The sequence below is a fragment of the Myxocyprinus asiaticus genome, chromosome 18 (genome assembly GCF_019703515.2).
Source record: "Myxocyprinus asiaticus isolate MX2 ecotype Aquarium Trade chromosome 18, UBuf_Myxa_2, whole genome shotgun sequence".
Taxonomy (NCBI): Eukaryota; Metazoa; Chordata; class Actinopteri; order Cypriniformes; family Catostomidae; genus Myxocyprinus; species Myxocyprinus asiaticus.
In genome coordinates, this window is record NC_059361.1 from 15,834,553 (window position 1) to 15,851,433 (window position 16,881).

At 38.0% G+C, this 16,881-nt stretch overlaps 1 protein-coding gene across 2 annotated transcripts in view; it reads right to left on the bottom strand.

Annotated features, from left to right (window-relative positions):
* The window catches only part of LOC127456343 (ATP-dependent DNA/RNA helicase DHX36-like), a 57,878-nt gene that overhangs the window by 24,227 nt on the left and 16,770 nt on the right, over positions 1-16,881 (bottom strand). For both annotated transcript variants that reach the window (XM_051724789.1, XM_051724790.1), the window contains 9 exons: positions 16,642-16,716; positions 15,875-16,041; positions 13,552-13,633; positions 13,119-13,259; positions 12,586-12,691; positions 5,763-5,850; positions 5,394-5,449; positions 5,149-5,213; positions 4,000-4,143 (listed from right to left, as the gene is read on the bottom strand). In XM_051724789.1, the coding sequence (XP_051580749.1) occupies positions 4,000-4,143; positions 5,149-5,213; positions 5,394-5,449; positions 5,763-5,850; positions 12,586-12,691; positions 13,119-13,259; positions 13,552-13,633; positions 15,875-16,041; positions 16,642-16,716 (924 nt within the window). The remainder of the gene's footprint in view (positions 1-3,999; positions 4,144-5,148; positions 5,214-5,393; positions 5,450-5,762; positions 5,851-12,585; positions 12,692-13,118; positions 13,260-13,551; positions 13,634-15,874; positions 16,042-16,641; positions 16,717-16,881) is intronic.

Below are 16,881 nucleotides of genomic sequence, written 5' to 3' on the forward strand. Positions count from 1 at the left end.
CAATGAATAATGCAGAGCTATGGGGTTACTGTAGCAACAAGGCGGAGTGTGTGTGTGCATGACAGTGTGTGCATATACACAGGCACAATGAGTGAGCGTGTGTACATTTAGACGTTTATGGTGAACAAGTGTGAAATTGAAATGGTGTGTCAGAGACTGTGCTGTGCAGCAGGCAGATTTATTTAATAGCAAAATTTAGTCGCTGACTTATCTCTTCTCTCTCTGATACACACACCCTCTCCTCACTGTGCCAGTTCAACCCCAAACACGTAGACACCAGACGTAAATAGGCATTGATGGCGCTCTTTCGCTTATACTGTACCTGAAGATATTCAGTTTAGTTTGCCATTTGAATACAAAATAAGCATCATTACATACAAAGATCTTTAACATAGACACTAAAAACATCATCTGTTTACAGTAGAGAAACGCATTTCCTTCAACAAAAAAAGATAGCTGAACAGGACTTCTATGAGAGAGCATTCTGTGGCCTTCAGCTTCAAAAGAAGCCAATAGAAAGAGTTTTTCACTTTCATATCAAATAACTGAGATAACAATGAAGGTATTCAAGGACACATCTTTCCTCTCTCTGTGGACTTTAAAGTAAAGGCAGAGAAACCTTGAGAGAGGAACTCTCTCACCTCAGAGACAGAGGACAGACAAACTTAAGAATACACTTACGCTAGTCTTGAAAGAAAAGGAAAAAAACCTGAGGATGTGAATAGATGAAAGGAGGTGTGTTATTAGACTGAGGTGAAGGGACTTGCTGACAGAGGAGAAAGACTTATATTCGTTTTTTATTTCTTTAGTGTTATTTATTTTATTAAAAAAAATGAGTGTTGAACTGTAGCCCAACCCAAGGTTAGTGGGATTTAGGGATGTCAAAAATACTAGTACTTCAGTTTCAAGTTGATACTAAAATTAAAACAAAAAGTAACAAGAACAGTTTTTCCTACAGTATCTATAGTAAAGCAATATTACATGATGCATATCACAATAATGCTGTATGTCCAGCTATCAGCAGCGCTGCGATTCAGCCGTAGGCACGAGGCCTCAGGTAATCACAGCCGTGCTGATAGATGGGCAATACAGCAAGAATGCGAGTGTGATATTGCTTTTATACAACAGTTCATTGAGCAAGAAAATAAATAAGTAGGGATAAACTAAGGACTATCCCAAAAAACTCTCTTGTGTGTGGAACTGCTTTCTTTAGCCACAGTATCTGCAGTTGCTAGTTCGTAAGATGTGCCCAAGCCTCTGTCACTAATTCGAAAACCACATTTTAGAACTAGTAATGACAGCTTGGTCTGTTTCCTAACAAGTTATTGGAGAAATAGGGACGTGTGTGTATAAGAGAATGACTGAGTGTGTGATTACCTGCTTCTGTTACAATGATGAACAGTAATGCTGCAGCTGTTAGTTTAACTCTATTGCTCATCTGTAGTGTGATAGTAATCCGTCCCGATCATGGAGTGATGTTGACATACGTGCAATCGGAATTATCCTACGAGTATTTAACTTGCGTTCACGTGTTTTGTTGTCAGAGAGAAAACATGGAGGATGCCAGTTTCATTCTTGTATATTTCTTGGGGAACTCTTATTTTGACACAGAAGCGTTTTCTCCTCTGCCATGTTGAATGTTTACGTCTTCTCACACCTCGGAAACTTTGAGTATCAGGTAGGCACCCTAAGCGTGTTTGATTACTCCATCTGTCGCAACTCGCGGCTGTGATCTGCAGTAATACTGAAGCCGTTAGTTGAACTCTATTTCTCAGCTATAGTGCAGTTGATCATGGAGTGACTTCAAAGAAATTTGTGCACTGATTGACAACACACAATTTGTCAACTCAGCTTAACTCGCTCATAGTAGGGTTGGGCGATTATGGCACAAAAAAAAAACATCTTGATTTTTATCAAACCTATGGACGATTCATGGTTCACCATTCTTGTGAATAAATATGATCTTTATTAGAATGCAAGGCAACCTGGTTAGAGAAATCCAAGCTCTTTTCACTATAGGAAACAAAGGTGTGCAAGAAAAAATTACAAATGCACCACAGGGGGAAGCTGTCAACAGAATGTAAATGTAAAATCAATTAAAATCTAATAAACCCAGATGTTCAGAAATAATAGAATAAGAAAACAGCAAAATAATTCTTAGCCAGTGTAGATATTCATTTTATCTAAACCAAGTCTATCTAGAAAGTTATCCAGGAATCTATATCTATACATTATCAAGTTTATCTACAAAGTACTAATTGTATATCAAACAAATTGTGTGTATATTCATAAACCCATGCAGATAGAGTTCACGCTGAGCAGTGCAGCAATATTAAATAATTTATCATTACAACTCAACTAGCAAAGTTTGTCAAAATGATCGCTTGACAAATGTTGGCTATAGATGCAGTACACTTGAAACACGTCACAGAACAAAGCAATAACTAGCGATCTATCTGAACCATCATGGCAAAAGGAGCAGCAGATGTTTGATTGTCCCATTTATAGCCTCTCCATGATTTGAAACGAAGTGCCCACAACGGTCACATAACTAATGCTTTTTTATGGGTGAAAAGAAAAGAAAGGAGACCGTTCATCAACATGCGCATGCCGAGGCCAGTTATGGTATTAAGCTGGTGTATACCTGAATGATGGACAAAGCTGGGCTACAGTCACACTGTGTACAAGCATACTGGGAATATTACTGCTGTCTTTTATATCAGTCTCCGTGTTCATATTCATTTGGAGCTTCACACGTGCAGCTGATCAGATCGTGAGCGACATGAAGACAAGCACTATGAATTCTTTTTCTCTTCCTTTTTCAGCCTTTGGTGGATTTACAACATATCTAATTATAGCGTTTGCAATATTTTTTTGCAAAATCCCAGTTTCTCGATTTAAGAAAAATAAAAAATCGTGTCAAAACGTAAATTCGAATTAATCGGAAAGAACCGTCCAGCCCTAGCTAATATCACACACAAGACGGTCTTTTGTCGCCACCTGGTGGCTCAAATCTTTAATATCACTGGGATGAATATAAATTCAAACATCTAGCTGCTCTCTTATGCATCTGCACTGCTCTTACACTTTTGGAATGCCACAAGCGCAAGCGATGCGATACAAAAAGCGTCCCAGTGCTGATGGTATGTGCTATCAGCACTCTTGGAATGCCTCTCGTCCAATCAAATTCGATGACCGGAACCAACTGTTGTATAATACAAAGTAGTGACTCTGTTTTCAAAAGCTCAAATACTTATTTGCATGCATGCTCTGTGGAAGCATCCCACACCTCATGAAAAAAACGCGGCTGCGCACATGACCTTTCAAAAGTGGGTAAAAATGTATATCTTGGCAAATATTAATTGTTTTTGTTTGTTGAACTGTTTTTGATTTTTTTTATAGTATTGCTAACAGTTTACATGAAAGGAATAATGAACCCAAAAATGGCATGAGAGAAACTTCACGAGAACTTGTGTAATATGTCAAGATTTTTGCAACCTTCCTGTTCCAGAAAAAAAAAAAAAGAAGTCATAGAGGTTTGAAACGACATGAGGGTGAGTAAATGATGCAAATTTTACTTAATGTCTACTTAACTGAGATATACTTGGAAAAACCATATGCCACTGTTTTAATTTATTAACTTTTTTTTTTTAATAAGGGAGTGTGTTCTGTAGCATATTAGTTTTTGATGTGGTATCAAAACTGGTATCAATATAATAAAAATTGATTTGGTACTGGTATATACTCTTTAATAATATGCATCATGGAAGCCCTAGTGGCATCTGAAAAAAAATAAATGAAATGGGTTCTTTCATCCCACAGCATTCCTGTAAAACTCCTGGCAGATGCTGTATATACTGAGAGGTTTGACATTCTTCCTCTGTGTGCAATTCCTCCCACTGATACTTGTGAATAGACTGAGGAAGAGCTCCTGATTATAGAGGGAATAACACATAAAGGAAGATAAATGAAGGGAGGGAGACAGTGAGAGATCTGTACCTGCCAGCGCGGCCTTTCCTCTGTTTGGCATTGGCTAAGCTCACCCACTCTGCAGCCATGGTGCTGATGTTGTTCTGGGTGTCAAAATGAGTTTCTTTAATCTTCCCTCCATCAATCACATACACAACATCATCTATCGTGATACTGTAAGAGACAGAGATTGAAAGTAAGAAATATCACAACGTGCTGATGATAACACTGCAGTAGAGCATGCAAATATCCTCTAAAGACAAAAGTTTGTTTACATAATCTTTCAACCAAATGTATTAATTTCTCCACCTCTTAAATGACTTTTCTGCTACTGTAACCAAGGTTGTGTGGGCAGGGAAGAATATTAACCGATACTATCATAACCTGACAGGTTTCATTCCCATCCTTCAAACCATCATCCAATCAAATCCAGACGATGATGAATTCAAGTCGAAATTATTTTCTATGATAAGGAACAATATGTCACAGATGCTATCCATAGATCTTTAATCTGTACTGAGCCTATAAAACTCCTTTAAATACACTGCAAATGCTGTTTCATGTTGTCTTTAAGCAAACTTTTATTATCAAAGCCATATTAAATTATCAGAGCAATAGGATTAATCACATGTGAACTAAACAACTGAAAAAACTGTAATAACAGCTGAAATCAGACACCAGCATAGTTGATTACCTAAGACCAAACATTTCAATGGCAGTGTTTCAATGGCAGATAAGCCTGATACTGAGCTTAATTAAAAAGAGATCTAAACATATTCTCTGTGTATGAGTGTATATTGAGAAAATCCCTTTGAATTCTGAACTCTTCATGGAGTTTTTTTGTATAGACGGGGCTCGAAGCCCATTTAAAGCTGTGTGTGTGTGTGTGTGCATGTGTGAGTCAGTTGGGTTTTAATTAGCTGGCTCCATTGCCACTTGGCCACTGCAGGGTTCAACTTTTGCATACTGATGGCGCTAGCTAGAACAGCAGTGACAACATAGTTAATTACTGATTATCACACAAAACTGACAAATGTTTACTGTATTTCAATCTTGACAGAGACTCAAATCACATCATACAGTTCCAGGCACAAAAAATAATGAAAGACATGCACAAAAAAAAAAGGTTCAATCATAAGCACATACAGTACACACACACTTAAGTACACACAAGCACACCTGGTTTCTGCGATGTTGGTAGCGATCACAATCTTGCGCACTCCAGGGGGTGGCTTTTTGAACACCTGAGGGGAGAGAGAAGCAAAGTGTCATTCATGTACATAATAGTACAATTGATAGTTTGAGGTGCTAGACTCCACACGAAGCTCAGCATATTCAATTTAGTGCAGTCCGACGGGAGGGAGAGATTGCATTTGAGAGCAGTGGTGGGAGGCAGAGAGCTCGCCGCAGCTGTCTACACTCACCTGAGTCTGAGAGACCGTGGGCATCAAAGAGTGGAGTGGGATGATGATAAAGCGATCTGAAAGAGATGCAAGATATGACAAACTCAGATTACAGGATGCTGTGGCTGCAAGTGTATATGTATTTGTCAATTGAGCAACAAAATGATGCATTCTGTGTTCAATGTTAATTCTGCTCAAATGTTTGGAAATGTGTCAGCACTATTTTTTTAAACGACACTAATAGAATAATTTGGGCAAGGGTCAGATATTGTTCTTTTATTGTGAAGGAACACCAAAGCCAATTTTGACTCGCATTTGGAACTTAGCGACTGTTGATTTTGGACCCTGGCTGTGCACGTGTCTGTGAGACTAAGAGACTACAACCTCTACCTGATTTAAACATCTGGTCAGCCGTGAGTAGATCATTCAGGCTGCTGATGTTGTCCCAGCCAGGCAGAAACACTAGAATTGCTCCATCCTGAAAGACAAAGCAGCATCAACGTGTCTACAATTACACATTTTAATTAAACAGAGCTTAAGGCAAGCATCACTTTTACTTTTGCTCATATTAAACTTCAGCGCATAACTCACCCCCCATGTTTCAAGATTATTAAAGCTTTGAACATTTTAATTTAGTTTATTTCTATTTTATAGAAGCAACCACCAAAAACCCAAAGAAATCAACTAGCAACCACAAAAGATCATAGTAAAAACTCCATTACAACATCCTGGAAACCAGGGCTTCACATTATCTTTTTGGCTCACTGACCACTGTGGCTAGTGGTGTTCCAAAGTCACTAGCCACTCAGCATTTTCACTAGCCAGCATTGTCACCCGCCCCACAAAAAGTGATAAAGTTAACTGGAGACTGTAGCTGCATGCATTTGTTTGGACATTTTGAGCGAGAATTGTATGAGCTTAGCAGGACACAGGTCAAATGATTTTAGTCTCTTGGAAAATCTGAAGGCAAACATGGCCAGTTAGAGAAGGAGTAGGACAGAACAGGAGAAAAACTTTGGCAATTATTTGTCCATAATTCATGAAAGGACCTTGTTTATCAGTGGAATTTGTAATAACAAGGCAATAAACACAGGTAGGACCATGGATAATATTAAGGCTCTCAAGTAAATATTTGAATATACATCAAATTTCAGTTAAAAATTTATATTCAAATGCTTGAATGAATGTGCCAAGCAATGATGTTGACTTACATTCTTGGGCTAAAACAGACGCAGTGCAATGAATAAAACAGAACGCAGGTGTCTCAAGATGCGTTTTAAAGGTTGAATTTTCTTTTAAATTGACAGCGTCTAAAAGAAATGCATAGCTGCTGCACAAGACGCTCAAAAATCAGTGAGACACAGTGCAACGGTCAAAGATGTCTGTCTAACGCATCCACAGAAAAAGCAGCATTCGGAGTGAACGGCCCTTAGAGATTGAGGTCTTTGGCGATGTACTGTATGTCTTGCCCTCTTATTAGCGTCTCGCTGCATAAGCATTAGGTACATACATAAAACTGTATTTAATGAAAAATACTGTAGTCCCACCAGTATTATGAAGCTTGAGCTCATGGTAGCACTATGGCATCGTTATAGGCTACTGTGCAACACTAAGTTAACATACAGATAGAACACATTTTTACTTTATGTAAATATGTTTTATTTTTTACTTAATATTTGATAACATTATTGGCTAAATCTTTTGAACTTATGCACATTTGTTAACAGCCATATATGTTCTTTGCAATAAACAATCGCACGTAGGAGACAACATCAATTTAAAAATCAGATGTCTCATAGATTTTTCACCCTACCTGAAATAATGTCTTTATAATTGGAATATAATTTGAATTTTGAATATAATATTTTAGTAAAACATTCAAATTTAGTTTCGCAGCCCTGTTGACAGCCCTAATGGATACCGTGGTTAGATTTATGTAGATAGTTTTTCTAAAAATTAAACTATAGTATTTGTTATGAAAAAACAGTTCTCGATTCAAATGGGTTGCACACGTTTTGTGGTCTGCGCTGCAATGTAGACGGAAGCTTGTGATCCCCTCAGTGCCATCCTATCCCGGGAGCAAGCACTCTGGGGGGCGCTATGGTGGTTCGCGCGAAACCACATTCACCCCACGCATATGCGCGTCTCAGATGGGAAGCATATTTAGAGCTTATAAAGCAATGAACATGAGACAAAATTGATTAAATCTGTTTTGGCCGCCCGCATTCACTGAATTTCCGAGTGGCTAGTATGAGTGACGGATTTACACCACTGCCGTGTTGCCGTGTCTTAAGACATCTACTCTCTATTTGTTGCGCTGCGTCCAACCATACACACAAAGACACCAACAAATTAAGTGTTTTCAGTTTGTGTTACTGGACAAGAATATTTTTGACAGTTCTTAAATCACTGCACTCTGACATAAGCACAAATTGCATTGCCACACTGTGATCTCAGGGGCAATGTCTGTCCTAAAAAGTGAGTCACCCACCAGAGCCAGATAAAAATCTATTACGTCAGCAAAAGCAATCTGAGGATTTTAACCTCATAAAAATGCAGTGTGTCAATGGAGGGGAGGAGGGAGATAAATTATGAAGTGTCCCCAGACGGCCCTGGTTCTATATTTAACAGCCCAGCAACATCACATAAAGGGTACATGACACATTAAAAAGAGAACACTTACTTTTGCAGTGCATGCATGCATATTAGCATATTACTGGTTGTGCATGCCAACAGGAATCAGTGTGTATGTTTGTGTGTGTATGAATGAGGTTCAAAGCATCCTGTGACCCAGTGCACTGTGTAGTGCAAAACCTGACATTAAACCTGACATATATCTCAGTATTCCCAAATGTTTTGATTAAATAACAATACTTAATCTCACTGTTCCGCTGTGATGTCCCAGACCGTGACACTTATGACGCAAACACTCCTTTATATGAAAACCTCTTTATCTTCTCCAAAACAAAGAGAACATAAAGATACAAGCAAGGACTTTGAGGCAGGTGTGACTGGATTATTTCATACTTCACATTACTGACCAAGTTATTTGCTAGATATTTTAGCACAGTTGTGTACAATCCGGACTTAATGGGTTAGCATAGGGACAATCGGAAGACAGTGAAGTCGACAAGGGTGCTTAATATTTAGAGAACGCATTCATTAAAACTGCTTTTGATCCTCTGCATAATTGCATGGCTGGCCTTCTTAATTAGCCAATCGCCAAGCTCGGCTCCTGAAAGACAACCCATACTGCTCTATCTGACAGAGTGGACATGGCAAATTAAAGCACGATACACTCTTCTTTACTGTCTATCTCTCTCTCTCTCTCGGTCTCTGTCGCACTGAACTCTTCAAGGGTCAAAAGACTTATGCCTCCCAACTGTCATACAGCAATTATGATGTCTCACCAAATGTTAAGGTTTTGACTCCATGAACCACTCTATGTTTTCCATCTATTGAAGCAAACCTTGTTTGACAGTTCAGGGTCAGTGTTCTCTCAAGCCCTCTAGCTGTATCCCATTTTGCCACTTTTAATTGACAAGACAGTACAGAAAGCACAAATAATGACGATCAGAAAAGGTGATTGGGGAAATGAAGGGATTTTGCATGATATGACACTGTCTGCATGCCCTTTAAAAGTTCAATACTTTGTCTTTTTTTTTTTTTTTTTTTTAAAAGTCATGAAAACGCTTTATTCCGACTGAAATCGTACCAGTCTGAATTTTGCGTAGCTTGGCTTTGACATATATGTTAATTGGACCACATGTGGCCTCAGCATTGTGCACATGCTACGTAAGACAGAGGTTCCATGCAATGTGTATTGAACACCTTCTCAGCTGACGTCCTTTCTTCAAATATTTGATTACACATCGTGTCATGTATACTTGGACAGACTGATGAAGACTTTAGCACGACTATGCAAAAAAGCTGTAGCTCAATTATAACTGCATATGTAAACAAACTGACTTTGTGGGTCTTATTTTCTTCTTTCTGTACAGTCATTCAGGTGTGTGCGCTTTTGCATTTGTATTGTGGTCAAAGTTTTTCAGGGGTTCTTTTTTTTTTTTTTATTTAGAAAATCTTAATTGTGAATGTGTTGCTTGGATTTATTTAATAAAGATATTTAAAGGTGCTGTAAGCCATTTTAGCCATTCTGGAACTTATACCAGACTTAAGCCCAAAATACACTTCGGTCAGATGTGAACGCTGTACAAGACATGTGACTCAGGTCATGAGCAGAATGCTCGAGCACCGAATGTGCGCAGCCCGATTTTAAATGCGCACGATTTTTCTTGAACGCACAATGCGCACGTGCCTGGAATTATTTGCACTAATTAGTGGGTCTACAAGGTGGCAATACTCACATTTTAGCCATTGCTGTCACGAGGAAGCGCTAGAAGAGGATATAATCGCTGATAAACAACAGGAGATGAATGTGGAAACAAAAATAGAAGTTCATGTCAAGAATGCATCTGTGAGGAGGTCGGCAGTAGAGGTAGACGATATATCAGTTTTACTGATTAATCTGTGCCGATTGTTGCTTTTTGGAACTATCAGTTATCTGCAAAAACCTATGTCGATAGTTGCCAATAGTTTTTTTGTCATTTCAAAATAAGAGTCCCCCATGTTTTGCGGGCTTGTTTATACTTAAAAGTCCCGCGTTGCGTACCAAATCTTCATTTTTTTCTGGTTATTATTGGGATTTTGCTTGAACAAATAACTGCATCTGGGATTTTATTCATTTTGGACTCTTTGTCTTTGCCCACAATAGTATAGATAGAATAATAATTTTTTTTGACATTTTATACATTTATTTTAAAAACTATCGGCCAATTAATCTTTTATCTGCCTTTTGCGCCACCTTAGTTATCAATATCGGCAAAATCCCCTATTGGTCAACCTTTAGTCGGCTCGCATTCCACTATATGAAGACGCTAAACTTTCCCATCAAAACCGATATATACTTTGGGCTTTAGCCGTTGAATTAGCCACACCCCCTTTTTTTTTTAAACGACACTCCAAAGACATGCGCACACACACAAATACACTTGCAGACCGTTGTATTAGAGCAGATGGAAAAGGAAGCATCCCCTGAGCATTTTGTCGTCCGACCCGGAGCGACACGGGAGCAGGATACCGTTCTGGCACTTATACAAGCATATTTGGGCTGCTCTGTTAAAGCGCACAATAACTGACAAGCAGAAACAAATGATCTGAGCATGGCCCGCAAACATCATTTTCCCCGCTGTTTACTGAGGGTAGAGCTGTTCCAGAGACAGGTGTGATATTTCATGGCACCTTTTCAGTGATATCTGACAGGCAATAAGGCCATTTTCTGCATGTCATTTCATTAAAAAAAATTAAGTATGAGTTTATAATGCATTCCTTAACCTTGTCAAGGACATGACTCCTGCATATCATTTTTTTCTATGTATAAAAGTGAATTAGCCGATAAAGTCTGACCCAAATGCTTGCTTTATTAACCCATACACCCTCAAGGACGTGCTGACTAGTGCCCCATGAGTAGGCCTGTCGCAATTTGATCTAATCACGGTTATTGGAGATAACCGAGATTACTGGGCATTCAAATTCCAATCACATTTTAATACCCAAAAAAGGGAATTTTAAGCGAATATGCTGTATAAATGTCATGAACGGCGCATTTGTGTGTCATTAAGTTGAACTCGGAGCTTCACTGAGCTGCACCACGGATCTCAACCAGAGCAGCTCCTGTCCGTAAGAGTTGATGAGCCTCTCAAGCGCTCTGATGTGCACACTGTTAACAGAGGCTGGCACCAAACACCCGCAAAATATAAACGAATAACTTTGATAGTGAACGCAAAGCGCCCCGGCTTCACTTTAAACGATTGTGTAATGACGAATTATCTTGGCCATATCAGGTTCATACACACAGTTTTATTGACACACAGTGGCACAGAGGAGGAGAAGCATGTTTACTCTATTTCTGTGGAGTGATGAAATGATGAAACGAAATCTCAAAGGTTTTGCTTCATGACAAATAAGGGATTGTGGGTTTAATCAAAGCATTAAAATAACGTATGAAATGTAAGAAAGTAAATAGTTATTTTTTATATAAAACATTTATAATATAAAATATAGTTTTAGGGTTAAAAAAAAACAACAACATTGTAAATGTAAAATTGACCAAAACTAAAGTTGACCAAAAAGAGAGACATGTTTTAAGTCTAAAAAAAAATTTGATATTTAAAACATAATTTTTCATGTCATGTTTTTAAAGCCTTTAAAGGAAATCATATATCCCCAATTTATTATTTGATTTAACATTTGAATTCAAATTAACATTTGAAGTTAAATATGAAAAAATGACTTCTTAAGGTTTATGAAAGCGCACCTTAAGAAATATGACAATTTATATGACAATTAATCATGAAAGCCCTTAAAGAGACAATTAATCGTCATAATCGCAATTATTTGTTTGACAATTAATTGTCAGCCAAATTTCATAATCGTGACAGCCCTACCCAAGTGTGGAGTCGGCGGAGAACTGCAAGGCATTTGCCTTGGGGGTCATTTGGGATGGCGCCCATAGTGCCTATACTGTAAGTGTGAAATTGAGGGTGGAAAATGGTAATAATAAAAACGAAATTATGTCTGTTTTGGGCAACAACAAAAAAACCTTGACTAACATTATAAGTGGACCTCAGAGGAAAAACTAAATGCAAAAAAAGTTATATGACAAATGTAAAGGCTATAAAAGGGGTTATTGAGGTTATTTGAACTCTTACTGCTAATTTTTGAGAATTCACACTGTTGTACACATGTAGAGTAAGTATGAACATGTAGAGGTATGAATGGGATATGAATGTAGCAATGAAAGGGAGAGATACCAGACAGAAGCTCCAACAGTTTGATGCCTTTAATCTCACCCTCTCTGACACATCCATGCAATCATGTGACACACATGCCAATATTCTTCCACATAAAAGAGCTGACTGTGAAAAGAAGCAATCCCAGAGGCATCAAGAGAAGCATGGGAAATAGAGTTCACGTCAGTTTAGTTCAGAGGAAAGGACAGGAGACGAGCATCTGCTAAGCAGTCCCATTAGCGCACAATTCATGCCAACATGATTCTGCTTTACTAGTGGCTCACCATCTGTCCCTGCTCCAGCCAAGTTACACACTCGGACACACACACACAAAAACCTAGTCATAGAGGTATGGGACTCACATCATCGTTCATCACAATGTGGCGGATCAATGCTACGATAAGATCCAGGTTGATCTTGTCATCATCATTCATCATCTCCAGCACGTCAATGGTGCTGTCTGAGTACCTGCCAATCACAACGTAGAGAGTAATTACTACATCTTTTCGTCATAATGTTGTTGGACGTTTGGGCTGCAAGTTTATGTAAACGGACATCAACATAGTAAATAGAACATTTACAACAAATAGAGCTTACGGTAGTAGACCTAAACAGAATGATGCAATTGACACTTCTCTAAAAGTTAATTATGGCAGCTGTAACTGTAACCTAAATGATTTATTTGATTAATTGTGCAGCCCTAATGGACATGCAGGTTTATAAATTAAATGCCTCACCGTAATGCATTTGGTCAAAAAGTCCATTTACTTTAATGACTGGTGTGTACAAAGCGTGAGGTTTGTTTTATGGGAATAGATTTAGTTCAGGCAATGAACATTACAGTATAATACAACCTTTACAGAACAGGGTGAGAGGTTTTTTAATTAAGACTGACCGGTCTCTGAGTGTGCGGGCATAGCAGGGCCAGCTCTCGTTGTATTCAGCTTCTTTATGCTCTTTCTCCGGCCGTACGTTCTTGCCATGAAAAAAGCCTCTATTATAGCGAGGTCTGCAGTCCTGTTGCTGCGGTCGGAACCTACGACCCAAACTCAAAGTCAGACAGTCCCAGCGTTTAGTGGCCATCATGGTAAAACAAGGTGGAAAAATCGTTTGTTGGTCCTCTAAAATGGAGAAACGTAAACTAGCTTGGACTAGCTAATGACCAGATTCAAACTTTTAGGAACCATGAAAAATAGCTACCAACTAAATGTTTCCACCACATAGTTTGGAACCATGTTCAACAGAAACAAACTTAATAGTTTTAGTCTTTAATAAGTTTGGCATAAAATATTTTGTAAATATTTCCCAAAATCAAAAAATTAGCTCACCTTAGCATTTCCACCACATCTTCAAGTAAATACTCTTGCACTGGGTATGTGTATCCAGGAATATGGACCATGGGACAGTTATCTGAAAGAGAAAGAATCAGTAAACAAGGAAAGGAAGGGGTTTGGCAATCTCCAGTGATTCTCACAGTCACGTTTCTTCTTTATTACACGGTTGGATTTTCATTGTTCACGACTGGACTCTTTTCCCTTACATTAGAAAGCTGAAGCCATTTTTCCGGTCATTAGCACTATGCTAAGTCCAGCCATATTGTGTTCGAGGAGGACAAAAACCTAATTAGTCTATTATACAGTATAAAGCAGAATGTGTAGTTAAAGGAACAGTACACTTTAAAATGAAAATTCTGTCCTCATGCCATTCCAAAGCTGTTTGACTTTCTTATGCGAAACACAAAAGGAGATTTTTTTTTATTGAATATCTTAGTCTGTTTTCTCAATACAATGACAATTGATAGTGCCTCACTTTAACCTCATAAGACTTGAGTGTGACTGCTGTGTGCATTTACCATTTCCCTTTTTGATTCGTAACTAGTAGCACCTAATAAGCATGAAAAAAAAATAATTATTTATATTTATATTATATATATATATATATATATATATATATATATATATATATATATATATATATATATATATTCAAGAGCAAACAGTTTTCCTAAAAATTGATAGCAACATATGTGGACAGCGGGACTAAGTTGTGAAATATTTTTTTATCAAATTGTTTATGTTTCCAGGAGTGTTGGCTATTCATGTTTATTTTTTTTTTTTAGACATTACAGACATTACATTAGAAATTAGCATAACTTATTCTGATTTAAAGTAATAGCTAGCATCTTCCAATCACTACCATGTTAAAATAAAATGATACTTAATAAATTCTGAATCTATGTACTGATTACCATTGTCTCATGTCTGCCAAACATGTTGAGTGGTCCAAAAATCATCTGCAGCCTGAAACTGAACTTTTGGTCAGATTATAGGAGTGAATGCACTGAGCTGCATAGGAAAGCTATATGATGCTCCCCTGCCCCCTATTTAGAGAATGACTTAACCTCCAGTATGCTGTCTGTCTGCACTGGTCTCAGAACAGTTCAAAATGCACCGTATTTTAATCCTGACTCCATATAAAGCCTCTAAAAACAAAAATTTTCAGCTTTTGGATGAACCCATTGATTCTCAATGTGATAATTCACAGTTTCGTGATAATTCACTAAAATTTAAAAAATGGCATATCACATTAAACTGGAGACTCTGTTCTTTGGACTCAAACAGGTTTCAACATAAAAACTCAATTAGGCTTCTTACCAGATGTAGGTTTGTTGCCATTTCTCCAAAAGACAAATTCCGCTGTGATCAGCACCATGTTGTTTTGTCACAAGTTTAACCCTTTACTGACAGCCCAGAGTCTTCTGAACTGAGATCAGTCAGTTTAAAGGAATTTAAATTGAGCGTTGCGTATAGTGAACCCAAATTACAACATCCACGCATGTGTACATGGGTCACACGAGGTTAAAGTAAAAAAAAAAAAAAAAAAAAGGACTCAAAAGTATCATAAAAGTAGTGCATGCGACTCATGTGTCATATTTCAAGTCTTCTGAAGGCATACGATACGTTTTGGTGAGAAACAACCAAAATTTCCATTGCGCGTTTATGAGAGAAGTTCGTTGACAACAGCATGCATGTTTACGCGAGAACATGAGAGTTTTCAGCGCCAAACAACACAAGTTCTCACATGAACATGCAAACCACTATGAACAAGCTTCTCTCATTGTGCTAATAGCTTTCTCTTCTGGGAAAGTGGACCAAAATTTTAATGACTCCTCTTGCACAATTTGTTGCGTAATAAAATGTTCTCTAGAATGAGAAACCCCTCTCCCTAACTTATACCACCTAACTTTATCTAGTATTAGCAATATACCCCAACATTGTTTTTCAATAGGAATAACACTGACACGGGAAAGAAAACCGCATTCGTAAAGAGTCTTTAATAAAATGTTTTAATGAAATATATGTATTTTTATTATGACTTTTTATAAAACCAATAAGGCACTTGAGGCCGCTACACTTTGTGCCTAACAACACTGGACTATATATAAATTATAGCACAGCCTCTTGTGCCTAATTGGATGCTCATCTGAAAAACAGCACACATCCCTACAAAAGACCTAAAAAAAAACCAAACAAAAAAAATGCACACATTCTTCCACACTACATTTGAATAATCTAAACTGAGAGCTGAATCTCCTTTCACTATCAACACATCCACCTGAATCATGTACAGACATTATTGAAATTTTCTTACCGAAATATCTGCTGAATTTCTCAGCGTTGAGTGTGGCACTCATGAGGACTACTTTGAGATCATCTCGAGCAGTTAACAGGTCCTTTACGATGGTGAGAAGAACATCGGATTGAAGACTCCTCTCGTGAATCTCATCCAAGACCAAATGACTAATGCTGGAGAGATTCCTGAACGAACACACAGAGCACTTCAACAAGGAAAGGACTTTCTATATTTGTGTGCAGAATGAACTAGAACATAAAGAAACAAAGGGAAAGATTCCTGATGCCCTGATGTTCGAAGGCTACATTAACACAGCAGCAGAATACAGTTGTCAGTCCTGTTTTAGAGTGTTAAAGGCATTCTATAACTGAAGTGACTCCAAAACACTGTCTGTGTGAAAGTAGCCTGAAGTTACAGCATTCAGATCGCTAACAGGGCTTTTATCAGAGACTTCTGTGTGTATGAACATTTCAGCAGCAAAACATCAACAGTGCTTAATGTGTTTTCTATGTGGGTTGGAGTGAAATCTGTCTGAGTGGATGAGTCAAGTTAAGAGGCATGCTGAACTGTAGGTTTCTCCCTTCTGCAGTCAGTGAGTGATATTGGATGTATGTGAGTTTATATGTTTGATAGTGCTTTGAGTGTGCATGAGTGTGTGCGCAGTACACCTGCTGTGGACTGTTTAAACACAGCAGCTTTTTACAGGGTAAAGAATGGGCAAAGCATACATACAGATGTGGGTAATAAAAGAGTAGAGTGGAGAAAAGCAGGTGTAAAACACTTACGGATCAGAGCGGAGCCACTGAAGAATAATGCCCGTTGTACAATATAACACTGAGCCTTGTTTCCGTGGTAACCGACTGGAAAGCAGAGCCAGAGAGTGAGGAGGAGGTGGGAGAAAGGGAGCATAAAAATTTGTTTACTACAACAATGCTATTTCAGGACATCCTACATAAAACAAAAAAAAACATTTAACAAAACAAAACAGTTTATTTTTGTAATTTTTTTTAAGAGGGCACAGGAAA